Raw genomic sequence first — 27,426 nt, 5'->3', positions numbered from 1 at the left:
AAATACGTTGCACCTCGTCTCCACTCCACGTGACTCCACTCTGTATATTGCGTGCGATGCGTCTTGCACTTAGGGCGGAAATACACTACGAACAGGTCAGGACAAACCGTCTGTGCGAAATGTTAGCTTTAATATGATTCTTACCTATTGTCCAACTAGTCTATGCAGCGCCCTAGAGAAAAATGCACGCGCGGAATTTTCGACAGCCAGACAAAAAATTTATGTCTGTGGTGTGTTTTCGCCCTTAGGTACAGTGAAGGCTGAACGTAGATAGGACGTTGAACCTAAGACCTTTGGTCGTGTTAACTTATATTAGTCTTGTGAAGCAAAACTCAATTGGATTGTGATAAGTACCTTTCGTATCTGTACGGGTTCTCAATAAAAAACTAAAAGAAAATAATATGTTGTACGTTATATAATATTCAATGCATACCAAAAATACTAGCACACTAACCTAAATACGTTTATCTTAAATATAATATATAAATGCTTTAGTTTGTTGCTAGTTTCATACTATTACAATTTAAAATCAAAAAAAATTGTCAAACTGAGTTGGCAAACGATCAAAAATCTTTCAATCATTGGTAAATTACGATGCAGTCCAGAAAATCTCTCTCTTTCACTCTAGAAAAACCCTATTCAGTGTTTTTCAGAATAATAATTTGAGTGAAAGATTTGAATTCATTTGCCAAGAAGCCTATAATTTTTTTTTTTTTTCTTTTTAAAAAGAATATTAGCCATGTTAAATGACTAATATTCCCCTTTCCCCTCCAACTAAGCGTAAAGCTTGTGCTAGGAGTAGGTACGACAATAGTGCAACGGGCGGGGTTTGAACCGTCGACCTTTCGGTTTTCAGTCCACTCCTTTACCTGTTGAGCTATTGAGGCTCAGAAAGCTCTCAAAATATTGTTTCAAATAACCACTCATCAAATAGGTATGGAATAATTTATATCAAGCAGATGTGAAACAATCAATTTCACACATACAATATACAAAACGTAATCATAAAAATCAACGTACCAATTTTGTGGCTAAAATATTAAAAGGTTTTGCAAAACAAAATACTGATCTAAAATTATTTAACAATCAAAATATTTCAATTCGACTAATGTCTCATTCTTAGCTTCAATTTGCTTAGCTATAATAATATTATATTAAGTAATTAAAAATTATATTTTAATACATTAAGAAAATTCAAAAGGCAATCGTATCAAAATTACAAATTAGGAACGAAAAAGTATTTGTACAATATTCTGCAATTTTCATCTACTTAAGTGTACCTACGTAAGTAAATACATTATGTTATACAAAAATGGATGCCATTTTGCTAAGAATTTAGCGTGAGATGGTCAATAGATTTTATTAAATTCTGTAGTATTTGCTGTTTTATTAGGTAAGATTTTTTAATAGTTTAACTAAATTATGCCTGATGGAAAGCATTGATGAGGTCGAGTATGTAACGCTGAAATCTAAGCGATGCATAGTTACCTTCTCTTGGCTTGAAATTACTGAAGTAAATTAATACAAGAGCGGATTAATACGGGCTGTAATACAAGAGTAAAGAACATGCATGTATTAAAAATGCTATCGCGTAATGGCGTTGATAATGAGAAAATACTCTAATGATTAAATCTTCATGATAAAAGCATTAAATTTTTTATCATAAGCCCGTGTGAAGATAATTTTTATTATGTTATTGGAAATGGTTTGCACATACCAAATGGTTGGTACATGGGTTGGATATGGTTAACACCATATATTCCCTGACCTCTATAAAATTCTCTTCATCCTATATCAACAGGGCATCTTAAATATCAAATTTCTATTTAAGCATTTTTTTCTAAAGCCTTTGTGTTACTTTTCAATTAGGTAAGTAGGTATATTAACGTGACTAGCACTTTAGTTGAAAATGAAAATCTGTTATTCAGCATGGATGGGCAAACGTTCTAATTTAACATCTTCGGAGTTTAGCAGATTTAAATTAACGTATCACATTTTTTTAGCTTGAAAATTTACAACGTAACGGCTTTCGGCCCTTAAATTCTATTTCTTGAAATGGCGCCAGTTAATTATTTTATAATAAAATTAATATGTGATTTCCATTAAAAGGCACATCAAGAAATTCTTATTGTAATCACATTTAAAACTTAAGTGATAATAATAATAATGAATACATCTAAAAACATTCATTTTAAAAAATATTTTAGAGTTTTAATGATATTCAATGATTAAATATTATTAAAATCGCTATCCCTGATAAGTCCCGAGGTAGGCGTTACAACTAGGACAGTAGTGATCGGCGTTTTGGCAAGAATCCATGCAGTAAGGAATACAAATACAAGGCCAGCATCTGAAAAGAAAAATCATCTAAGTATTCTATAAATATATTCTAATAGTTACATGGCAACCTGAATATTGCCAAGAAAACGGCACGTCGAATCGACACTTCGAATTGATTAAGTTTAGTAGGTACATTTCACAAAGGGTCATTTTCATAGCTCCATACCATCTTAATACATATTATAACATGTAAAATATAATTAATTACATCATGATCAACCCATTACCTGCCCATAACTGAGCCGGGTCTCCTCTCCGAGTAGAAGGTCTCAGGGCATAGTCTGCCACGCTGGCCCAATGCGGATTGGCAGACTGACATAATAATATAATATTATGGTAATAATGGTATACATATTATTATATTAAACCAACTGATCCGCCTCCGCTTCACTCGGGTGGAATTTCTGCAAATACTTTCTGATAGGGGAGCGACACGAGAATCTCAATCTGAAGCATAGATCCAGCAGTTTAAATGCTGCACATTAATATACATATCAGTCTATCAGTTTATCCTTTAAGTATTCTTGGCTGCCTGTACCTAGCGTACAAACCGCCGTGATGGCGTCGCGTTGTACTTTAGATTGGACTATTAGTTTTGCGATCACTATAGGTATGCCTATATAAATTTGGACCAAATGACACATGTTTGAGTCATGGCATATGACTCATAAGTAATGACACATTACTAATTACCACAGTAATTATTAATGTAAATAAACCGGTCGAAATCGCACAAAAAAGTAACAATTTTTTGTGATGTAACCACAAATTCACAGTTTTCTGACTTTTCCCTTTACTTGTCCTATAAGCCCTGCCTTTCATGATTCATCGGTCATGAGGTCATCGGGAAGTACCCTATTTCTTGACAGACAGATAGACAGAGAACAAAGTGATCCCATAAGGGTTTCTTTTTTCCTTTTGAAGTACGGAACCCTAAAAACGTAAGCAAGCAATCTAAATCAAACTAGTCTAGCAAAACTCAGTGACATATCTTTAGACCTACGGCAGCGTCATTCGTCACTTTGGCATAGAATCTTACCAACAATGAATCAATTAATGGGTCCAACCTATTATTTTGTTTTGGTTGTTTCAACCTGTTTGATATCTACATGTATGCAATGAATACGCAAAGAAACGCGCAGTGCGTGTTCTCGTAAATATTTAATTAATTAAAATTATAATAGAAACAAGGTGAAATTCGCCAAGGCCGCACGGCCATTACCTACCTACCAAGCCGGCAGGCTCGGGTTGGTTTGTCATGCATTAAACGACTTTGTGAGCAAGCGTACGCTGTTGAATGTTTTTCAAAAACACTCTCCGATTTGCTTTCAATGCATCCGAATTTTAAACAAACACGAAAGTATGGTTCGGAATGCCTTTAATATGGAGAAGAACCAATAAGAAACTCGGCGGTTGCTGTTTTCAAAGATTTGATAAATAATATACTTAACACCTAGACATAGGATACTATTAATCCCAGAAAAACAAATAGTTCCTGGGGGATTTAAAAACAAGCTTGAAATCAACGCGAACGCGGATGAAGTCGCGGGCACAAGCTATTGTACCTATACGTATAGTTACATCATGTAGTGATATGATATACTACAAGATTGGCAATCAGTGCTTCAAAAATTGCCCGAAAAATATCAGCCACGACATCGCTAATAGGTATATTTCAAATTAGTATGATCCAATCATAGCCAACATTAAGAGGGACCAGGACGGAGCTTTCTTCATACAAACGTAGAAGGGTAATTACTACATTACGTGATATTGTACGCTCAAAACTAAGTATTATATCGATTTATCTCGTCGTTATCTAGGTTTATTGATATATAAAACATTGAAAAAATATTGATTTTAAAGTTACGAGCCTCAAAAGATTCCTATTTTAACACTAAATTTATGACAACTATGGGCGCAAATAAATAAGATTAAGGGTATGAAAATTCTAAAAATATTTAACATTAGACATAGTTTATTTATTCATTAGTTGAAATAACTATACTTTGCAAACATAAACTCAGTACTTTTTTTTCAAAAATACTTTTCCTAAACCCTTGATTTCAGTGAAAATCATCGTGCCTCTCACCTTTCTCATACAATGTCAAGTGAAAAGCAATCAGGTTAGGTCGAGAGTACTGCGTCACCTTAAGACGTCAAAATAATAAAATGCGCATGCTACATTTCGTAATAAGAAACATGCATGTGCACACGTGTGCAAACCGTTCCACTTGAGCGAAGCAAATTCGTTTGTAATGCCTTGTCTATACCCTATTATAATAAGTCAATAACATCATGTCATATTTTCGGATATTTTGATACATTAAAACTCAATTATAGAATTTGATTGTAGTCGTAATCATAGCTGAAAACGAATATTGTTATCGTATACGTCATTCCAACAAATAACAGCAGTTAAATACACGAGCAATTAAGGGCATACAGTAGATACTACTGTACTCGTAGATAACTTTATGAGTAGGTTGATAATGTGGAAAATATTAATATCTCAATTTTATTCATACAAATCTTACAATGGAATAAGTTAGTTACATAATTACTGTAGTCCAATAAAATCGTAGTCAGTGACAAACAAGTTATTAGTAACATTTTATGGTGCAACACCGAATATTCCTGATTTGACAAAATAGGGATTTATTAGTACGCAAATAAACCTTAGCTTATTATTTTACCCTTAAAAACGCTTACATAAAATTAAGTCGCCTAAAATTAAGTTAAAACTTATTTAACTACTTAACAACTTAATATATGGAAGTTAGGCTATACGGTCCCGTTGGCATCCTTCAGACACGGAACCGTAAAATTTATATAGACAATGACCAAGACAAATTAATGTAGTATAACTTACAGGAATAGACACAGGACCAAAGCTATTATGTGTGTCTTAGTTGTCGCCTTGTGTTCTACTCTAGTGACCACGTTGGCTCTGCACGAAGGGCAGACCAGGCTGGAAGCTTTAGGTCCTACTGCAGCGATGTTCATTTTTCCTAGAAAAAAAAATTTAAAGTTTCTAAATAATTTTAAATACATATCAAAAATTTCGGATCGGCAGAAATCAAACCCGCGTCTCCTGGGATCGTGCCTGACGCTCTGACCACTAAGCTACGTTACGCTTGCTTTCCAACATTCATTTTTATGGATTTTTAGGTATATTCATTTTTATTTTTATGGATTCAACCTTCTTTTATGTTTGTGTTGAATCCCATGTCTTATTTCTTGAAGACTGTACTTTCATTTTGTTTTTCTTTTTGTTCGATTAGTATTATTTTGTAAGAATAATTTAGTTTAATAATTTGTTTTTATTTTATGTACATAGATTATAATGGGAGTGACATGTACATAAATATAAAAACCCCTAAATAAATAAAGAAAAGAAAACCCCACTTTTCATTTTTTGCTAGTCAAAGTTAAACGGTGATCGTAACAAACTTTAACCGCCTGATGTGCAACTGGTTTGTCACTTACTAAAACAAATAAATATAGCAGTCGATTGCTAATTACAGCCCGTTCCCACTTGTCGGTGGTCGGGCCCGGATTTTAATCGATAGGGCGATTGTCTAAAACCTGCATCAATCATTATTACAATCTCAATTGTTCTGATTGGCTGAATTTGTGCGATTCTTGTTGCAACAATGCATTGTAGCCATTTAACCAATAGTAAGCGAGCGTTAACCAATCAGAGATGATTGCGGTCGTGACATTGTAGCTGTCGTTCTCCCGCAATCGCGCAGCGGATGTTCCAGTGGCAGAACATTTTGACACAAAATCGGTTTAAGACAAGTGCGAGTATTTTCAGGTATAACATATTAAATTATACGTTTTTATCTTTATTTGTACGTTTCGTATTCGTCCATAAGAGCCCGTTCTCACTTTTACGAGCTCGGATTTTAATCGGATGTTTCAGTGGCAGAACATTTTGACACAAAATCGGTTTCAGACACGATTTTAGACAGGTATTAGACTATAATAGTCCACAACTACAAGTCGCCTTGCCACATGATGTCATGATTTTTTACTGAAACAAGGTCAACAGCACGATAGCTCTGACAAAAAAATAAACATTGCTGAGTATTATGGCAACTGTACACTCTGCGACCTCATTGGCGCAATGGTAAGCGCTGTGGTCAACATGAACTGAGGGATCCCGGATTCGATTCCTAGATGGATTAAATATTAGGAATTTATTATTTACTAGATGATGCCTGCGAGTTCATACGTGTGGATTTAGGTTTTAAAAATCCCGTGGGAACTCTTTGATTTTCCGGGATAAAAAGCCTATAGCCTATATCACTCTCCAGGTCTTAAACTATATCCATGCAAAAACTCACGTCGATCCATTGCTCCGTTGCGACGTGATTGAAGGACAAATCAACAAACCAACAAACCAATAAACCGACAAACAAACACACTTTCACATATTTTATAATGGGGGTACTGACTACTGACTAGATGATGCCTGCGACTTCATCCGCGTGGATTTAGTTTTTAAAAACCATTTAAAAATCCAGTGGTTTCCAGGACAAAAAGTAGCCTATGCCCATCCCTAGGATGCAAGCTATCTACTGTAGGTCTACCTTTTGTCAAAATCGGTTAAGCGTATATTCTGTACAAAGCTCTGTAAAGGCACTTTAAAATTAGTATTATTACTATGGATAAAGAACAGACCTGAGCAAATTTTATCCCAGATCAATCTGATCACAGACCACTGGCGTCGGTCTGATCAGTGACTTCGGTCATGCGATGCTAAGCCATTAAGCATTCTGATACGATGTCACGTAAAACCAAGTACCTAGGTAGGTACACAAAGAAAATCTACCTATTTGTGTTCCAGTTAAACTCTTGCGCATGACGACTAAGTAGGTAGGTACCTATATTTTACTAGTAGATGACGTTGGATGCGACCTTCATAATATTTAATTTCGTTTCCCTGATAAAATACACTCCCGAAATTCTTTTTATAGGTTTACGGGACAGCTACGTCCGGTGATAATACAATAAAAAAAATTTTGTGTTGCTCTTTGGATTTTAGCGGTACCTAAAATAGCGAAAATACTTAAGTACCTTTTGGTAAATAAATAAAATTATGTACTTATACTTATCTAGTTATTTGTATTGCATTAGTGGTCGCCGCTAATTTTCAATTTAGAAATGCATAGGCACAATGATTACAAATTGAATTGCAATTGCATACAATGGTTTATCTATGCGCTGGCGCAAGCACCAGGGAGGTCGTCACTCTTAACAATAATTACCTGACTTCTCATGCTTGTTCGACAAGCAAGTTGTGATGGAAGGTCAATGTTTGAGCTAGACTCGCGAGCACTTTGGTCTTTTGCAGACTATAATTATTTTACATTGCATGTCCTACGCATCACAATAATTTGTCATAGCCTCGAAACCATAGCGCAAGTCACTAAGTACATTATTTTCCTGCATCGAGAAAGTTCGCAACTACGGTACTAACACACCGCATTACAAATCAAACTCCAACCATACTGTACGAAATTAATTTTTTTTCTAAGTTTCATTAGAATGCGTTCGTTTTCACTTTCAAAAACAAAAGAAAAAATATTAAAATTAAAGGAAATAATTACCTGTTTTAACTAATAAAAGGCGTAACTAATTGAAAAAAACAATTGAATAAACACCGAACACAAAGTCAATTAACAACACAGAAGCGACCACACTGAATGAAAAGTAACAGACTACTAAAAGTAAAATAATCCGCTAGCCTTCGCACCTAGTATTGACATGGATTCGTTCTAGATACTTATTATAAATTTTATCGGCGGAAGCCCCATAAAGATTACATAATAATAAATTATTCATCTTTAATGTGTGTCACCATTAATGTCTTTCCTAATCAAATAAGTAATAAAATAAAAAGCTTATTCCTACTTACTATGTTTTTGTGTTTCGTTGTCAAAATTAAATAAAAACCCGAAAAACTTCAAGCGGCGTGAAGTGTGAATCGATTGCTACCCACTACTAATTTAAACTAATAAATGAAACTGAAGTCACTCTCTGTAATTTCGAATTCAGTTAATATGGTTATTTGAACTGAATCACACGTTTTTGAATTTTTGTCTGTCTGTCTGTTTGAACGGGCCAATCTTAGGAACGGCTGAATCAACTTTGACTGGCAAGTAGAAGAATAACGAAGGGGTAAATAGGCTACTTTTTTAACCAACTTTCTAAAAAGGAGTTGTGTTTTCTACCTAGAGAAAGCGCCTGTGACTAATAACATAGTAATATAAACTTATATCGATATTTTTATATCGAGAGGATTTCCTCTGAGCACAATTATTCGTTTCGACCATGGTACCACTCTGTCACAGAAAAATTAAAATATTAGGTAAGTAGATGCTGACCTACGTACTGATCCTGTTTAAAAATTGCACTGCTACATCCGGGAGGACGTGCGACCTCTGCCCTAATAATTTTCGAAATTATCTATACATGACTCATTATTCCCAGTTTGCATGAAGCTCTGATATTAAGTAGTCTCGATATTCTGACATAGAAATAAGCAAATAAATGTATTCTTGTCGTTATGTTGTAAGTACTTGTAATTCATTCTAAGTAGTAGCAATTTGAGCTCTGCCCAAGGGCAACATCTAAACAGGCGTTTTTATTATTTAATTTCGATACGGGTTAGCCCTTTACTGCGATCTCACCTGATGGTAAATGACGTTGCAGTCTAAGATGCAGGCTATCTAGGGACGGGAATAGTACTTTAATTAAACCTATACCCCTGATCGGTTTTTACAAAGTATCGTACCGAAACGCTAAATCGGTTGGCGGCACGGCTTTGCCGGTAGGGTGGTAACTAGTCACGGCCGAAACCCTCCACCAGACCAGACAAGAGACAAAAAATATATAATTTCCCAAATTGCCCCTGTCAGGAATTGAACCCGGGACCTCCCACTTATAAGACCACAGCGCATACCACTGCGCCAGGGAGGTCGTCAAAAACGTGGTCCCACGGTAGGCGTATGCGTTGCTAGCATTGCTAGTGCCACAGAAGGAACATTCATTCTCACAAAAGGATTAATCAGTACCCTGTAGTAGTACCTAGTTTCTGCTATAAACAAGCTTTCACCTTGCAAGTTTAGCTTAGTTTCAGGAATAATTGGGCTCTCAAAACGACAGTAGTGTAAAGTGGCACTAGTGTCATCATAGGTCATAGAAGTTATCAAGACCAACGAAGATCTTTACAAAGTAGCTGATTTTTCCCCTGATGGAGTTGCAACTCAGAACTGTCATTTTTTGGATAGTTCAATTTTTGTTCTCAATATGCAATATAATTTCGTTTAAAAAAAAAACAAATATACATAGTAATAATTTTATTTAAGCTTAAAATGTTTGAAAAATAGTGTAGGTACATACGAACAATATTTTATGGAATCTTATCATGGAATATGGACACATAGCAATTACTGAACCACCCGAACCATCCCATACAAAATAAATATCATCAGGGATAGTCGTAAGTAAAGAACAGGTTTTATAACCAACTTTCCACATTGCAAAGCTAGTAAAAACGCTAGTTTTCTGACAAAAGTACTTATAAATAAATAAATAATATATATCACAATAGAATTTAATAGTCTTCTGTCATTGACGATGCGATGCCATTTCAATTTTTATGACTAATCAAAGACTTTAGAAGCAACAAGTTTTAGTTTATTTCCCTTCACGTAAAATGTTTCTTGGTGGTTATGCTAAGGGTGTTTGTGCACTCATCCGTTTCGGTTCGTTTCCGTGATTCTTCGAAGTGGCCGTCATACAAATACGTACTCGTTCGATTATCACGGATCCGTGCACAAGCGCCCTAAGTTAAGTAGGCGCGTTTTACAACAAGTGTTTGTCGCACTGTCATTCGCCAGTGTCTGTAGACTCTATTATAAATTCATTATTATAGCCTTACCTATTTGTGCGAGCGGTAACTGTAATATCAGTGGCGTGCAGCTCATAGAGGCATAAAAGCACTGCTTACCTAAGAAATAGTTACCCTAGTTGAAATAGCTTAATGCTCAATGTAAATAGGTACCTTCCTAAATACTGCTTACCCTGGCTTTGAACCCTGTGCACGCCACTGCGTAATATGTATAGCTGGAGTTTCTAATGTGGAGTGTGGACACGATGTCCACGAACGGTAAGACAAGCCAGCCTATTCGCAATGGAAGCGCTTTTGGATTCGCGGTACAAACTGACTTTCATCGAGTACATAATTATTATACCTACCAATAGTACACGCCAGGTTGAGATAGCAAGCGGGGTAGGGACGCCCCGCACACCCACACAGCCCCCGCGCTAACCCGGAGCGGGCGAGTGTGGGTGCCGTGCGCGTGTGCGGGGCGTCCCCTGCCTCATACCCCGATGGCCCGATGCCATCTCGACCTGTGGCGCACTGTAGGTACTATGATTTTTGGTAACAGTCGTGCAAGGGTTAAAGTTACAGCTTGTTAGTGAGTAGAATTAGATACTCGGCTTTTTTAGGATAGACGAGATAGACATTATAAAATTATCCAGTGTATGAACCGATGTAAGCATTGCAGTTAGGGCAGTAGTGTTCAGCGTTGTTGCAAGAGTCCACACAATAGGGAACGCATACGCAGGGCCAGCAACTGAAAAAAAATATGGAAGTTTTACAAATGGCCAAAGTAGGTAGGTATTAAAAGTTAAAATAGATAATCTAACGATACTTATTTAACCCTTAACTTGGCAAGAGAAAAAAAGTATTGTTTTTATTATAATTTTGGCATATTTTGCTTTAAATTTACATAAATAAGTAGGGAAAAATAAAATGAAAAATCCAATGCTTGTAGTTTTTTGGAAAATACATGTATTATATATGATACATTGCCAAACTAGATAGAAATAAAAAATACGGTTATACAGCACGTGTATACCTCTTGAACCCACATTTTGATGGTTTTCTTTTCGTATATTGTTTGCAGGATCTGGCTTTTTTACCTTTATCATTTCGTAGATACTAAACTTCTATTCTTTTTCATATTTTAAGCAATTTGCTCTTACCATATCTAGTGCTGGTCTTATTTTATGATATCTGTATCCATTATCATTATCAACTAAATGAAAATACCTTCTAATTAGTTGATACTTTTAGCGGCATAATGTTTCCTACAATAGAAATCCTCAAATTTCTATCCTAATTCGATCCAATCTGATAATTCCTATCATAAGTTCAATCGCCACATTATCTCAAACTTCCTGTAAGGACACACTAACGCATTTATTTGCCTGTATATTGTGTGGAATATATATTTGTGTGTGGAACAATGTGTTCAATAATATTATTAGAAAAAAAATTGAAATGGCCATGACACCTTTTCTGGGTTTTTTGGCAAAAAAGATCCAAGAACCTAGTGAGTGGACTCTTTGTTTTTCTCCGACTTGAATGTTAAAATTTTTAGTTTTCCTTTCCTAACACTAAATGTTCTTTTTAGAAAAACCTGATTTTCTTTTCTAGGCTCTTGTAATTTTGAACTGCGCTCTTCAACATTTCTCTCAGAATTATCATCAGAACATGCATTTGTGGATTGAATTAGTGCAAATATATTACAAATCTTGAAAAAGAATTGCCAGTTTTGCATAAAAAATATGAAATTAGCAAAAAGCTAAGCCATACCATTATTATTAAACAAGAGGTGCTGTCTTTCACCATAAAATTCCACTAGTGTATGTTTAAATCTTAGCAAAAATATTTTCCCCAAGTTTGTAATGTATCATATTTGTTACAATGCAATTGAACTCCAGATTACTATTGACTTGGCAACGTATTACATATGATACATCGCAGTTTAATGATCAATAAAAAAGAAACACGGCTCAGTATCTCTAAAAATCTTACCACTAGATAACTATTGATACCTCCTTAAGTCAATGTATACCAATACTCTAAAAAATATGCATAAATATTAAAATAATAAATGAAAATTCACGTGTAGTCGAAACCCAACGTGCTTGCGTGACGCCATTTTTGCAATAATTAACCCAAATGATGCATAAGATTCAGGTTTGTATTTTAATCTTATTTTTAATTAAATTCTGATCACATTTCATGTATAAAAGTTACGATAAATTACGTTTTGAAGCAACAGCATTTTTTTAAATATGATGTATCACGGGTGTTACGAAGTCAAGAAAAGGGTTAATTTTTAGATATTTTGAACCGAAATATTACTTAACTATAAGATGAGTTTTTTTTTACATTTTGAAAATAAATCCAATTAGGTAGGTACATAAGTATATTTAAGTTTTGATATAATATACCACAGACAATCTGTGTAATATACTCCACACATTTGTGGTTATCTATAATTAAAAATTGGTCGGCAGGTCTATTTAAGATTATCGCATTCCTTTCCTTTCCATTCCTTGGAAGAAGACAAACCCCCCCCCCCCCCCCCCCCCCCCCCCCCAACTAGGTGGACAGGCGACATCCAGCGAGTGTAGGGAGCCGTTGGATTCAGCCGGCCCAAGACAAGAGGCATATGTCCAGCATCGCAGTCTATCGGTTGATAATGATGATGATGATGATGTAGATGCATTCCTGTCACGCCATTGTTGGACTACATCATCAATGAAATAAGTAATCAAATCCAAGAACTAACGTCCAGCAAAGCCTTGCCCGCCCCGCGATTTAGTGATCCGGTACGATGCCACGTAGAAACCGATCAGGGGTACAGGTTTAAAGAAACCTCCATACCCCTTCCAAGTTAGCCCGCTTCCATCTTAGGCTGCATCATCACTTACCACCAAGTGAGATCGCAGTCAAGGGTGCACTTGTAGCGGAATTTTAAATAAAAGCTGTATTACATACCCTATGAGACAAAGCAGTGCGGCGAACAGATGTGTTCTCATGGAGGGGACCCTCTCCACCCTTGTTACTATTTGGTGATTGCAGGACCTGCACACGTATGAGGTAGGTGCCGGAGCCATACTGTTTGTAACAATGACTGTGGCTCCCATAACTCTGGTATTTGGATGGATTACGGTTACTTGTGGTTGGTTCATGACCGGAGGATATACAGGTTGGGCGGGGCCGGGAGAAAAACCTGGGTATGGTGGCGGGTCCGGTCCTGGGTATGAATGGGCTTGAGCAGTCGCATAGCTCTCCATATTATCTCTATCTGAAAATATAATTTCAATAATATTTAGGTAAGTAGGTATATCAACTTCGAATTTTTATAAAGAGTTTTATTTAGTTGGTTCAGTTTGCAGGCTCAGTTTATTTACAGAATCTTCATTACTACCCATCACCATTTCATAAATGCGAAAATGTTGGTTTGTTGGTTTGTCCTTTAATCACGTTGTAACGGAACAACAAATGAACGTGATTTTTGTCAAAGACTTTGAGAGTGACAGACTTTGTATCCCAGAAAATGAACCCCCCAGTTACCGTGGGGTTTTTAAAATTTAAATCCACGTGGACGAAGTCGCGAGCATCAGCCAATCATTACATCAGAAATGATTCATGATTACTTACAGTTATCTATTGCAAGTGTAACAAAATATCATCATCATGATCAACCCATCGCCGGCTCACTACAGAGCACGGGTCTCCTCTCAGACTGAGAGGGGTTTTGGCCATAGTCTACCACGCTGGCCATGTGCGGATTGGTAGACTTCACACACCTTTGAGAACATTATGGAGAATTCTCAGGCATGCAGGTTTCCTCACGATGTTTTCCTTCACCGGTAAAGCAAGTGATATTAATTAATTAAAACGCACATAACTCCGAAAAGTTAGAGGTGCGTGCCGGGGATCGAACCCCCGACCTCCGATTAGAAGGCGGACGTCCTAACCACTAGGCTATCACAGCGTAACAAAATATACCTAGCTGTTATTCTAATTGATAAAAACATTAATACAAAACGATATTTCATAAAAACTTAATAAATTGAGGAAATCTATACTAATATTATGAATGCACTAGTCTGTCTGTTTGTCACCTATATCTTAGATCCCGACGAAGGACCTAGGCTACTTTTTATTCCGGAAAATCACTTGGTTCCCACGGGATTTTTAAAAACCGAAACTTACGCAGCTGAGGTCGCTGGCATCATTCAGTAAAAATAGGTTTTCAATCATTCCGATAAACAAAATTATAATAATTATAATCAGTTATTATTTATTGGTGCAAGCTTTATCTTATTTTTCTTTATATTGCGTTCTTATCATTATGTTTTGTGATTCATATAAGTAGGCACAATATCTACCTACCTATCGCAAAATCGTCAGACGTGGCACAATTAAGAATAAACAGTAATGAAGTGTTTTTGGGAGAACGATAATTGAACTTTATAAAGCCTGACCAGAAATATAAAAAACTTGGTCTTGGGGCGCCACTACTTAGTATATTATGGACTATGGTCACTACGTATGGTCTTATACAAATTAGTTCCACGGGTTTTCCGCAATATGGCGAGGTATTTTATTTTTCTGGCAGGCTTTAGTTGTATATTATACTAAAAAGTCGATGTACAACATTTCCTGCCGGCTACTGTAAGTACCTAATCATTAGCTACTCCAGCGAGACTAATAAATAATCGCCTAAGGCAGTGATCCGACCGCCGCCGCTGGCGAGAAAACGACTAACTATTGGCGATTTTCTCTCTCAAGAAACGCACAATAAATGAACATTCGGTGTAAACGAAAGAGATGCATACATCAAAGTTACTCTCTGTTAAGACTGTTCATACTGCCGGCGACGACTCGGTTTACTAGTTTTGTCGCTGAGTTACGAGCTTTCAAAAATAAACTCGCTCAGTGATATTCGTTGATGCTCGCTCGCTGTTGTTGTAAACACGTGTAACGCAGGTTTGCACAGGACTGAGCGACCGCGGGCGAATGGCGCGAGAATCGCTCGTCGCACTTGCAGACTCGCTTATAGCCCGGCGACAAATAACTATCGAAACTACACACTCGCTTCCCGCTGATCGCCAGTTTCTAGTTCTACTCGTTTCTCGTTCATCGTCGGCGGTCGGACCACTGCCTGGTCTGACCAACTGAAGGAGTCAGAGTCATGTAATGTCAATCTCATAAGTCAAAACTCTTATCATTGAGGCCGCTCTATAGTTGAACGGCTTCATTTAGTAAAATAGCTAGGCTGTTAATTGAACGGCTAATTTAGCTAGTTGACTGTGACATATACATATAAGTATAATGCGTCAGTTTAAAATGGATTCAGTCGTACAAAGTCCATTGAAAATAAAATATTTCTAGCAATGACGTCACAACATGGCAGAAACTTTTTCCTTTGTTAGTTCGGACGCATTAAACAGATGTTTACTACCGCATAGGTATACATACCACATCGCGTGCCGCATAGTTTATCTATACTACCGTGAAAATAGCCCCCAATAGGAACCGATGAAAACTATTTTCTTTCACGAAAAGAATCACTCACGGCCATGGAGAGAAAAAATTGCGGCGGGAATTGACAGTCATACAGAGAAAAAATGTACAACAATATAGGAAGCGTTACTTACTTTTTGTTTCCATTTTTTATTAGCCTTCGACACTTAGAGATGATTGAAATCACTGTAGTTTACCGTCACACGCAAAAGAATAATGCTCTGTGCCACTATTTTCTAGCTTCACTGATTCAGTCGATATCAGATTAGGCCCTATCTGAATATTGATAACAGCAAGTTCGTTTTATCGTGGTTTTATCTGAGCCAAAATTTGTTTTTATTTATTCGAGTTGCTTTTTCAATTATCTGAACCTATTTTAATGAAATACACGACTGCTTACAGAGAGATGGGGCATTCAAGTGAACCGTGCGTGTCTTTTTACTCGAGGGAATTAATTATCATGCAATACTATACACAATATAATAGATCGATGAAATACCCAATTTACTTAAGCATTGTTTAATGTGTAAAACACTAAGTAGTTAACGATAAAAATACTATTAAAAAGATGGCGTCTAATTATATCGATTGAGTTCACTTTTTGTTCGTCTCTCGCGTGAGGCCCCGTAGCTATAGCAGGGCGCGGTCGCCTGCGCATCGATTTTGCTCTGTATTCCCTATTTTTTAAATTTTGGCGGCCATTGTGGCTAATTCTGTTGTACTTACACAATTTATGCTAAACAGAAGTGACAGGTCTAAATACTAGATTTATTTATATTCTTTTCCTTGAAAAAAAATGAATATGGCAGCTGGAAGGCGCCATTTTGAAATGTGATCATTTTTTACTTTTTACTAGTTCATCTTTGCCAGCGCAGTATTTTACGACTGGTTGACCCAACTGCACCATTAGAAGGGTAAACTTTCTGCGTGATCGGTATCTGCGTTTCACGTCGGTATTTTGTGTACCCGAAAATCGTGTAAATGTAGATAAACTATTGAAACATGTGAGCTTCTCAAAAGAATGCCAGACAAAGAAAATGTTACTTTTGAATCCGGCTAAATTGTTAAACTTTAGGAACGATAACGAATTTCAACACAGCTTACGATAACTAACATGGAAGAAAGCTGTGTTGCGTTTAAAATTAGAACGACTGCACCAGAAATAACATCGGGTATCGGTATCTAACATTTCCTCGAAATCTGTAAGAAACAAATTCACCAAACTAACCATGCAAGATAGAGAAATCGCGTTTTGAGGGTTTCATTTATAAATTTGGCCTTACAGTATGTTCTTCTACTAGTATCCAGGTCAGTAAGTACACATATAGGTATTATAATGGGCTCTTTTGTAAACTTTTCTAATGATGCTTACAATATCAATACCTAATTAAGCCAATCTTAAAATCTCTATTTAATGCAACCGTAGGTTTTCTAAATGCACACATTTCTCTCAACTTTCATTCAAAATTGAAAAAAGTTATTACCTGTTTGTTAATAGTGAAAAAACGCATTCCATAGTAGATGTCTATTATTTTCATATTGGGAAAGGGAACCCTATAAATGTGACCACATCGATAAGTACTATCAGTCTGATAAGGAGATAAAGTTATACGAAATGTTTTTATTAAAGAAATAAATTTTTACATAAATATGTATTTTTGGATGATACATAAATAGGTACCTAACACATTGTATTTAAAGTTCACTATTAAAACAAGGACCCCTTACAGTCCATTCAGTCGATCTGTCCATCTGTCTGTGCCACAATCGTTTTAAAAATATACCAAGAAGTGTAGCATGAGAAGTGTAGCATGAAGTAGGTACTTAAATATACCTACTTAGGTATAAAATTAAAGTAAATATATAGTTATTTACTGGTTTTTTTATGAAAATATTACAATTAAACTTAAAGCTAGCCTTACTATACAAACCATGCCAGCGTGGAATAGTGCCAAGAATACTGGTTGCATTTTCGCACTAGACAGCCAGGCTGATCCGTTGCGCAAATAATTAGCCAGCCTTCTGTCACCAGATGAGGCTATTAATCGCGGTGAAATATATCGTAATTTTTTTTAGCACTAATACTCCATGGCCCCAGGGTCTCCACGGCAAACGGAACAAAAATGTAACCCTAGATAAGAGGGCATACTTGCGCCTCTTGCTAAAACTAAAATATATATATTGCATGCTGCAGATGTACATTAGACCTTAATGTTAATACACCTTTGTACTATCGAAGGGCAGTCCAGCGCGCGGTTTTAGCTGACAGATAAGCTAATCTTGATTGAAAGCCTATTTGGCTAATGCAAGCGCAACCACACCACATAGCAATCTATCACTTAGCAGATACAAATGGTTTTAGCCAGTAAAAATACGGCACTACCCACTGGGTGTCCATGAGGATTTCCACTATAGTACCTATACATTAAAAAATGTTGTAGGACTAGGTATCTTTACGATATTTCTGCGCTCGGTACGCTTATGTGGTCTCTCTGAGAAACTAATTTTTTTTCCAAAATTTGCGTAAGTACCTAACATAAGTATAAGTAGGTAACACTTTTGGTACTCTGGTTACTTTAATTTTCAGTAGATGCCATCAAAATTGTAAATAGGATTTGGATGAATGTACATGAAAGCAAATAAATAAATCTGAATCTGAATCTGAAATATTATATGTGTATTATTTTGTGTGTGCATATTATCATAACTCATAAAGTTTGCACATCAACGCACCTTCTTATCACAATGTAATTACAAAGGTAAGTACCTAATTTAAATGATAAGATAGATAGAGAACAAAAGCACTCAGGTATAAAATATTTCTTACATTCAAACATAATATCGACACTTGTTTAGTAAACCGCTGATAAATAAAATGTACTTACCTACCTATAGAACGCGACAGGTCTATATGGCAATCGGTGAGGTGACGCCCTGCACACCCGCACAGCCCCTGTGTTTGCCCGGTGCGGGCGAGCGCGGGTGACGTGCGAGTATGCGGGGTATCCCCCGCCTCATTCCCCATCCATTGCCTGATTACCACCTCGGCCTGTCGCGAATTATATCTACCTACCTACTTTAAAACAATCTTCATACATTCAATGAGTATGAGGAGTCATAACTTAATTGTTATCATCTTATAACAAAGTAATATTATCACTCTTGTGCTATAAACATCTATAATGAATCATGGCAATGAGTATCCTGTGATTGTGATATGAAAAATGACTCACACTGTACAAGACTTGAGGAACTGGCGAACGAATGTAATTGCACTTCTGATCCAAATTCTTTTTTAGGGGTCCGTATCCCCCGACACAAAAGGAACCCTAAATAGGATCACTTTCCGTTGACTTAAAATCATGAGGTAGTGCGTTACAATAATGAGACAGCAATGTCTTATAACACAAATAAAGAGAAAAAATCCGAAAACCGTTAATTTGTGGCCACAAAATTGTGTTATTTTTTGTGCGATTGTACGCAACCCTTCGTGTGCGAGTCCGACTCGCACTTGACCGGTTTTTTTAATACGGATGTTTCGTGCCTACTGAATACAAATCTTGTCATTTTCTGTTTTTTTTAAATCCCGTAGGAACTTTTTGATTTTCCGGGATAAAAAGTAGTTTATAACCTTCCCCCAGATGCAAGCTATCTCTGTACCAAATTTCATCAAAATCGGTTGATCGAATGGACCCTGAAAGGCTAGCAGACAGACAGACAGAATTTCGCATTTATAATTTTAGTATGGATTTTTGTGGAAGCGCCTGCGAGTAATAACATAGAAATACATGTTATACACTGATATTTTTAATATGGAGAAGGTTGAACACTGCGTTTCCACCATGATTCCACTCTGTCACGGAATAATTGTGATGGCACTGCCTACTGACCCTGTTTAGTTCTGTACGTTCAGGATGACGTGCGGCCTCTGCCCTAATAATAATTAATTTTCGCAATTATCTATACATGTGCGATCACGGAATACATATGTTATGTATAATAGTACTAACGTAGTGCGATGATGACTGATGAGCCATGATTCCCTGTTCGCTTGAAGCTCTTATAAGTAGTCTCGATATTCTGACGCGAATTCTGATTAGCGAAATTTGTTTCGTTGTGTTGGAATTCAATTTTGGGGGACATTTGAGCTCTTCACTAAGGGCAAAACATTTGAACAGGCGTTGGAACCACGGGAGGCGTATGCGTTACCAGTGCAACAGGAGGAATATTCGTTCCCACAGCAGGATTGATTTTTGCTATAAACAAGCTTTTACCTTGCAAGTTTTAGCGCCCTAGCTTAGTTTAGCAATAATTGGGCTTAGTTTAAAGTTTCACTAGTGTCATCATAGAAGTTATCAAGACGAAGATCTTTTCAAAGGATCTGTTTTTTCAACAGTTACTTAGTTAAACAATTAATGTTGTAACTCAGAACTGCCAATTTTTGGATTATGCAATTTTTTGTTTTCAATGTGCAAAATGAGCACATTTTGTTTTTAAAAAAAACACCAAATTGAAAAGTAATAATTTTTTTAGCTTAAAATGTTAGCAAAATAGTAAGTAATATACACAGCAACAATATTTTAAGGAATACTGTTAGGTATATAAGTAACTACTGAACCATGCCATACAAAATAAATATCATTTTTAGGGATAGTCGTAAGTAAAATTCAGGTAGGTTTTAAAACCAACTTTCCACATTGCAAAACTAGTAAAAACGCTAAGTAGTTTTCATACAAAAAGTGCTTAAAAATAAAGAAATAAATCACAATAGAGTTTATAGAGCCTTCTGTCACTGTAAAGCGATGCCATGCGATGCCATTTCAATTTTTTGACTAACGCTCGTTGGTGAGTAGCCGACTTCATCACGATAGCCGACTTCTTCACATTATAAAATTATTATCCAAAGTATGAGCCGACGTAAGCACTGCAGTTAGGGCAGTAGTGTTGGGCCTTTTTGCAGGAGTCCACACAATAAGGAATGCATACGCAGGGCCAGCAACTGAAAAAAAATATTGAGGTGTTATAAATGACCAGTAATAAAATAGATACCTATTTAAGAGGGGTGCTCGTAGCACGCTCCTAACAAACGTAGCTTGGCTCTCTTTTGATTACAAACCAATTCAACTCCATGAAATTTTGTACGAGTACGTTCTAGGAACTAATAGATCGGTAGTTTAAACCCTAAAATAACTAATAGATCTGTCTGTGGTATTCCAGATTTCCGTCAAAATATTCAGTTTCAAAGTTACACGGTCTCAAAAACCACAGCCGCACAAATTCAGCCAATCACATAATAATGATTGATGCATGTTTTACGAAATCGACCTAGAGCGGTAGGCCCTGACAGCTACAGTGTCACGATCGCGCAATCACCTCTGATTGGTTGATGCTCGCTCACTATCGGCTACAATGCGTTGTTGCAACAAGAATATTACTTTGACACTGAAATTGTAACTATGCGGAAAATTCATTTTGTGACTATCTATAATCAAAATCAAGAACTAATGTCCAAAACAAAGCAGTAAGATATACATACCCAAAGATACAAAGCAGCGCAGCGAACAGATGTGTTCTCATGGAGGAGACCCTCACCACCCTTGTAACTATTTGCTGATTGCAGGACCTGCAGACGTATGAGGCAGGTCCCGGGCCCATACTCTCTGTAACAATGACGGCAGCTCCCACAACTCTGGTATTTGGATGGATTACGGTTACTTGTGGTTGATTCATGACCGGAGGATATCGGGGTTGGGTGGGGCCGGGAGAAAAATCTTGGTATGGTGGTGGATTTGGCCCTGAGAATGTATGGGCTTGAGCAGTCGCATTGCTGTGCATATCTCCATCTGAAATAATTTTAATATGATTACTAATTATATTTACGGAATTATCTTTATGATGTCATCACTATCAACGCACAGCTCAAACTACTGGACGGATCGGGCTAAAATTCGGCATGCAGATAGCTATTATGACGTAGGCATCCGCTAAGAAAGCATTTTTGAAATTTCAACCCCTAAGGGGGTGAAATAGGGGTTTGAAATTTGTGTAGTCCACGCGGACGAAATCGCAAGCATAAGCTAGTCCTTTAATAAATGCGAAAGTGTTTTAATTTGTTGGTTTAATTGGTGTGTTGGTGTGTTCTTCAATCACGTCGTAATGGAACAACAGATCGAAGTGATTTTTAGCACGGGTAGTGTAGAGGTAGTTAAAGACTTGTAGAATGACATGGCCTACTTTCTATCCTAGAAAATCCCATAAAGAGATCCCACGTTTTAAAACTTAAATTAACGAAGTCGCAATCATCAGCTAGTGATTACGACAGTTATCTAAATATATTTAAAAGGATTGACTGACTGACTGATCTATCAACGCACAGCTCAAACTACTGGACGGATCGGGCTGAAATTTGGCATGCAGATAGCTATTAAGACGTAGGCATCCGCTAAGAAAGGATATTTGAAAATTCAACCCCTAAGGGGGTGAAATAGGGGTGTGAAATTTGCGTAGTCCACGCGGACGAAGTCGCGAGCATAAGCTAGCTTATTACAAGTGCTTAGCTGTTCTAAATAAAATTCTACTAGATAAATACAGTAAATACACCGAGGACCGCGTAGTTTATCTTCACCATCATCATGATCAACCCATCGCCGGCTCACTACAGAGCATGGGTCTCTGCTCAAAGTAAAAAGGTTTTGGCCATAGTCTACCACGCTGGTCAAGTGCGGATTGGCAGCCAGCAGAAAGAGAACTCTCAGGCATGCAGGTTTCCTCATAATGTTTTACTTATCACCATTAAAGCAAGTGACATTTAATTTCTTAAAAACGCACACAACTCCGAAATATTGAACTCCCGGGTTGTTGAACCGGGTTTGAACTCCCGACCACCAATTAGGAGGCGGACGTCTTAGCCACTAGTATATAACAGTTCCTAGCGCAGTTTACACTACCGTGAAAAAATAATTGAGACCGATAATAGAAAAAAATAGAGACCGATGAAAACTATTTTCTTTCACGAAACGAATCACTCTAATTTACGATGCAAGAATTGACGGTCACAGGGAAAATAGTAGAATAATATAATATTATGTAGGAGGCATTATTTACTTTTTGTATCCATTTTTTTATTTTATCAGACACTGTTAGAGATGTTTGAAAACACTGTAGTTTGCCGTCACACACAAAAGAATAAAGTTCTATGCCAATATTTATCTAGCTTCACAGATTCAGTCGATATCAGTCCTATCTTAATACCTACCTATTGATAACAGCAAATTTGAGCAAAATTTGTTAGAGTTCCGTACCTCAAAAGGAAAAGTGACCCTTATAGGATCACTTCCTTGTCTGTCTGTCTGCCTGTCCGTCTATCCGTCTGTCCGTCTAGCCGTCTGTCCTGTCTGTCCAGAAAACCTATAGGGTACTTCCCATTGATCTAGAATCATGAAATTTGGCAGGTAGATAGGTCTTATAGAACAAGTAAAGGAACAAATCCGAAACCGTAAATTTGTGGTTAAATCACAAAAAAAGTGTTTATTCCTGTGTGTGAATGTATGTCTGTATATTTGTCTGTCTGACATCTGTCAGATCTTTTTCACGGCCCATCCGACTAACCCATTTTGACCAATATCTGTCTCAGCATATATAGGCAGCTTTTATCCCGGAAAATCAAAGAGTTCCCACTGGATTTTTAAAAAACCTAATTTCACGGAGATGAAATCCCGGGCATCATATTCTAGTTACCGATAAGTTTACACAGCATCCATGCATCATCTCATCAGAGTATTGGTTGGAATCAGACTCAATACGCATTGAAGGGCTTACACAAAGGCGTATTTGTCCTATAGCTCTGAGCAAGCAATCACTTAATTGAAGCGACGCGCCGCCCGCCCGCCCGCCCATTTCCAAAGGTGTATGTTAGCTTATGAACGAAGAGACAGATGTAACAGTTTGAGTAGCTTGATTATGCACTAAATATTGTGTAGAATAGAGTATGCAGCAAGAATATTCTCTCTTTGATAACGCACTAAATAGTGAGTAGAATAGAGTACCTACCTAGCAAGAGTATTCTCTATTTGATTACCTACTAAATACTGCAGAGTACACTACAATTAATTACAATCACTACCCATATTATCACTACCCATATTATAATGCAAAGTCTCTTTGTTTATTGGTTTGTCCTTCAATCACGTCGCAACGGAGCAACGGATCGAAGTGATTTTTGCATGGGTATATTTTAAGACCTGGAAACTGACAAATGCTACTTTTTATCCCGGAAAATCAAAGAGTTCCCACGGGATTTTCAAAATCCTAAATCCACGCGTACGAAGTCGCGGGCATTGGCTAGTACCTCAAGAGTGTTCGTTGTATTATAATTTTTGCATTTCACGAGGGCGAGTGGCTAATGCTTGTGTTTAAGTCGTATCTGTATTAACTAGCTACACTATGTGTGTTTTTGCGACCGCTTGCTCGCGACTGGTTGGTCCGACTACGCACACTTACGCTTATAACGTAATTACATGAGTATCTACTCGTGTGACGTAATGACGTATGTATATGACGTAACCACAAGTGAATTTCACTCGCCTTCGTTAATCGCAAGAACTGTAAAATATTTTTTTTAATCACACAACTGTCCAAAAACAGTATTGAAATATTTTCAGGGTGTACCTATGTATAAGTACGTGTTTTTTTATTCCACTAAAAGTTATAACTTACAAATATTTTGTTAATTCAACAAAATATTTGTATCGTGTTGTATCATGACAGAAACTCGTGAAGTCTCGTTATTTTATTCGCATCCAAAACCATCCCTCTAAACTAAACTGAACATAGTAAAATCTCTCTTTTGTTGTGAAAAAAGGCAACTTTTACACTTACCAAACCCAACTGTGCTGAGCATTTTACTGTTTTATTACATGCATAAGCAAACTTCATTTTATGCGTTGCCTGTGGGTTGTTGGAACAGCGAAATTGAAAATAAACTGCAACAAAATATTACTATACAGAAAGTTTCCCGCCACGCTGCAAATGACCGTGAATGGCATAACTTCGCCATTTCGAATCACTCTTCTTTTTAACTCTTAGTAAAATTATGTACAGGTTGGTAGTTATAGTTACTAGTTAAGTACTTAGTTTGTATTTCCACCAACTTGCTTATTGAACAGATTTTTAAATAATATTGTAGTTTAGTGTAATACTAATAATCAGTTATTACACTAACCTGTCATTGAAACTATAAATTAATTAATCCGTTTAACCGATTTCGACGAAATTTAGTACAGAGGTAGCTTGCATCCGGGGATGGACATAGGCAACTTTTTATCTGAAAAAATAATCAAATACTTTAAATCCTAAATCCAAGCGGACATCATCTAGTTCAGAAATAGGGTTGGTTTATACTTGCTGTCTACCTAAATATACCTACAAAACCGGATCCCAAATGCTTCGCTATTCCCGCTTACGGTAAATATAGGTTGGCTACATTTGGTAAGGGAAAATATCGCATCTAAATAAACTTTAGGTAAGTAGTTTTACGTAATGTTGTGGCGTGCGATCACCTTCTATATATAACGTGGACGAACCCCTAAACAAAAATCAACTAAGACTCAGTCGCATATGCAAATGATTTGCGAGGGGTGATTTTACCTGAAGCTCGACCCTAAGGAGTTAATGTTTTCATCCATTAACTCGACCGAGCACTTATGAAATTCGTGCTCGCGATCTGAACAAGATTACACGCTAGCTGACATCTCTTCATTGATAGGGCTGTCACTGTACACTTAAGTAATCCATACTAATATTATAAATGTGAAAGTGTGCTTGTCTGTCTATATCTGTCTGTCTGTGTATATGCTAGCTTTTCACGGCCCAACAGTTTAACCGATTTTGATGAAATCTGGTACAGGGCTGGCTTAGGTCCTGGGGACATATGCTACTTTATATCCCGGAAAATTAAAGAGTTCCCACGGAATTCTTAAACATCCATCCGTTTAACAAATTTACTTATTTATACGAAATTTGGTACAGACACTGGTACTGACATAGGCAAGTTTTTACTCCGGAAAAGCAAACAGTTCCCACGGGATTTTATAAAACCTTAATCCACACAGACGAAGTCGCAGGCATCATCTGATATATTGAACGAGCAATTCTTGTTTAGAATATAATTGGTTTCTTTGAAACAGCTCTAAAGATTTGGATGAAATTTTATTTTAATTCCATATTTGGGCCGATTCTCTTGTACACAATCTCTAAACTAAACTAAATTAACAGGTCTAAATCTAGTGCTATCCTTTACCGCAAGCAACATTATGAAAGGGATAGCAATAGATTTAGACGTGTCATGTTAGTTTAGTTTAGAGATAGTGTACAATGGAATTAGCCACACTGTTTTAATCTCCAAATTTATCTATATAGATAAGTATTATCGCTATATTCCCAAGGAAAGTTATCGGTATTAAATTGCCACGGTACGATATATTTAAACTTGGCCACGATAAGATATATTGAATTATAATGTATCTATACTAACGTACCTCAGTGTCAAGATAAGTATACTAAGTAGTATTACATTCACGACTAGCTCACTGCCGACACCTTTGTTTTACCGTAAAAAGAAAATATTTCTCTGTGGTAAAAAGTAGCTTCTATCTATTCTTATAAAATTGTCTACCTGCCTTTAAAGTCCCGTCAATATCAGTTCAGTCATTTTGTAGATTAGCCTGGACAAAGTGATAGAATTTTTTTAACAGGCTAACAGGTAGTTACTAGACTTAGCAGGGCTAGACTTGCTAGCCAAGTCTGATCTCTAAAGCAACGGCCTTTAAAATAACCGGCCTAGTGCGAGTCTGACTCGCGCACCGAGGGTTCCGTATTACAGTCGTATTCTTTGTCTTTTTTGTATTTTTTGTCAAACAAAAATCTGTTTTAGAATTTACAAGTAAAGCCCTTTAATATGATACTCTACTTAATTTAGTTTTTTAACTTTAAAAATTGACAATACAATTGTTGATTGATTGTTTTCTGTGATGTAATCACAAATTCGCGGTTTTCGGATTTATTCCTTTACTTGTGCTGTAAGACCTACCTACCTACCAAATTTCATGATTCTAGGTCAACGTGAAGTACCCTATAGGTTTTCTTGACAGACATGACGGAAAGACAGACAACAAAGTGATCCTATAAGGGTTCCTGTTTCCTTTTGAGGTACGGAACCCTAAAAAAATAGAAAAAAAGAAAGTTATTTGGAAATTACAAGCAAACAAATAGGTATAGGTATCTACTATGGATACGATTAGTATTAGATACTAAGATAAGTCATCGGCTAGTGTCTGGATCCTATCCAAACACTAGCAGATGACTTATGCAATAGTGTTCTAGCATTCTACATCTGCGCAACATGTTACGTGTTTTCATTACGAATTCACTCTCTGAAAAATTTAGATTTTCCAAAAGTCTCACTTTCTCCAACTAAAGATATTATTGATACCCAAAAACATATCACAATTTATGATTATTATGCAGTAATTTGATTGTATTCGTAGAATCAATATCAGCTACTTATCTTTTAAAATATACGTCATTATATGCGTCATGATTTTCAGCCAATCCTAAAATCGATGGAACTGATAGACAGCCCTAGGTTGCAGCTCGTTACCTGGATGATAGTACCCGAG

General features: G+C 36.7%; 3 protein-coding genes across 7 annotated transcripts; all 3 read right to left on the bottom strand.

Annotated features, from left to right (window-relative positions):
* Positions 1-400: 400 nt before the first annotated feature.
* LOC117983110 (lipopolysaccharide-induced tumor necrosis factor-alpha factor homolog) lies at positions 401-8,321 on the bottom strand. 4 transcript variants are annotated; one of them, XM_069499447.1, is made up of 3 exons: positions 8,267-8,321; positions 5,213-5,351; positions 401-2,350 (listed from the first exon to the last, which is right to left on the bottom strand). In XM_069499447.1, exons 2-3 carry the CDS (start codon positions 5,344-5,346, stop codon positions 2,248-2,250), a joined length of 237 nt encoding a protein of 78 aa, XP_069355548.1. In that variant the 5' UTR covers positions 5,347-5,351; positions 8,267-8,321; the 3' UTR covers positions 401-2,247. The 4 variants fall into 4 exon arrangements, with proteins under 4 accessions (XP_069355548.1, XP_034825472.1, XP_069355547.1 ...); XM_034969581.2 differs by lacking the exon at positions 8,267-8,321 and adding an exon at positions 7,959-8,117; XM_069499446.1 differs by lacking the exon at positions 8,267-8,321 and adding an exon at positions 7,617-7,808.
* Positions 8,322-9,695: 1,374 nt separating this feature from the next.
* On the bottom strand, positions 9,696-16,364 carry LOC117983107 (lipopolysaccharide-induced tumor necrosis factor-alpha factor homolog). The gene is made up of 3 exons (XM_034969578.2): positions 15,886-16,364; positions 13,214-13,523; positions 9,696-10,994 (listed from the first exon to the last, which is right to left on the bottom strand). The coding sequence occupies exons 1-3, from the start codon at positions 15,896-15,898 to the stop codon at positions 10,892-10,894; spliced, it is 426 nt and encodes a 141-aa protein (XP_034825469.1). The 5' UTR covers positions 15,899-16,364; the 3' UTR covers positions 9,696-10,891.
* Positions 16,365-20,349: 3,985 nt separating this feature from the next.
* On the bottom strand, positions 20,350-24,732 carry LOC117983109 (lipopolysaccharide-induced tumor necrosis factor-alpha factor homolog). Of its 2 annotated transcripts, XM_069499331.1 has the most exons (3): positions 24,629-24,732; positions 21,288-21,594; positions 20,350-20,750 (listed from the first exon to the last, which is right to left on the bottom strand). In XM_069499331.1, exons 1-3 carry the CDS (start codon positions 24,648-24,650, stop codon positions 20,648-20,650), a joined length of 432 nt encoding a protein of 143 aa, XP_069355432.1. In that variant the 5' UTR covers positions 24,651-24,732; the 3' UTR covers positions 20,350-20,647. The 2 variants fall into 2 exon arrangements, 1 of the variants encoding a protein (XP_069355432.1); XR_011236865.1 differs by lacking the exons at positions 21,288-21,594; positions 24,629-24,732 and adding an exon at positions 20,868-21,028.
* Between the last annotated feature and the right edge of the window lie 2,694 nt (positions 24,733-27,426).

Source organism: Maniola hyperantus, chromosome 6 (assembly GCF_902806685.2).
Source record: "Maniola hyperantus chromosome 6, iAphHyp1.2, whole genome shotgun sequence".
Taxonomy (NCBI): Eukaryota; Metazoa; Arthropoda; class Insecta; order Lepidoptera; family Nymphalidae; genus Maniola; species Maniola hyperantus.
The sequence above is the reverse complement of the archived record's forward strand: the minus strand, read 5'-3'. Positions and strand labels throughout refer to the sequence as shown.

Coding starts and splice junctions, on each gene's coding strand:
- LOC117983110 (XM_069499444.1), bottom strand. Junction 2,351..5,212: donor TTGGTCCTGTGTCTATTCCT/GTAAGTTATACT, acceptor TTTTCTTTTCAG/ATGCTGGCCTTGTATTTGTA.
- LOC117983107 (XM_034969578.2), bottom strand. Junction 10,995..13,213: donor GCACTGCTTTGTCTCATAGG/GTATGTAATACA, acceptor ATTTTTTTTCAG/TTGCTGGCCCTGCGTATGCG.
- LOC117983109 (XM_069499331.1), bottom strand. CDS start 24,650: ATGCTCAGCACAGTTGGGTTTG. Junction 21,595..24,628: donor GCTCAGCACAGTTGGGTTTG/GTAAGTGTAAAA, acceptor AAATTATTTCAG/ATGGAGATATGCACAGCAAT. Junction 20,751..21,287: donor GCGCTGCTTTGTATCTTTGG/GTATGTATATCT, acceptor ATTTTTTTTCAG/TTGCTGGCCCTGCGTATGCA.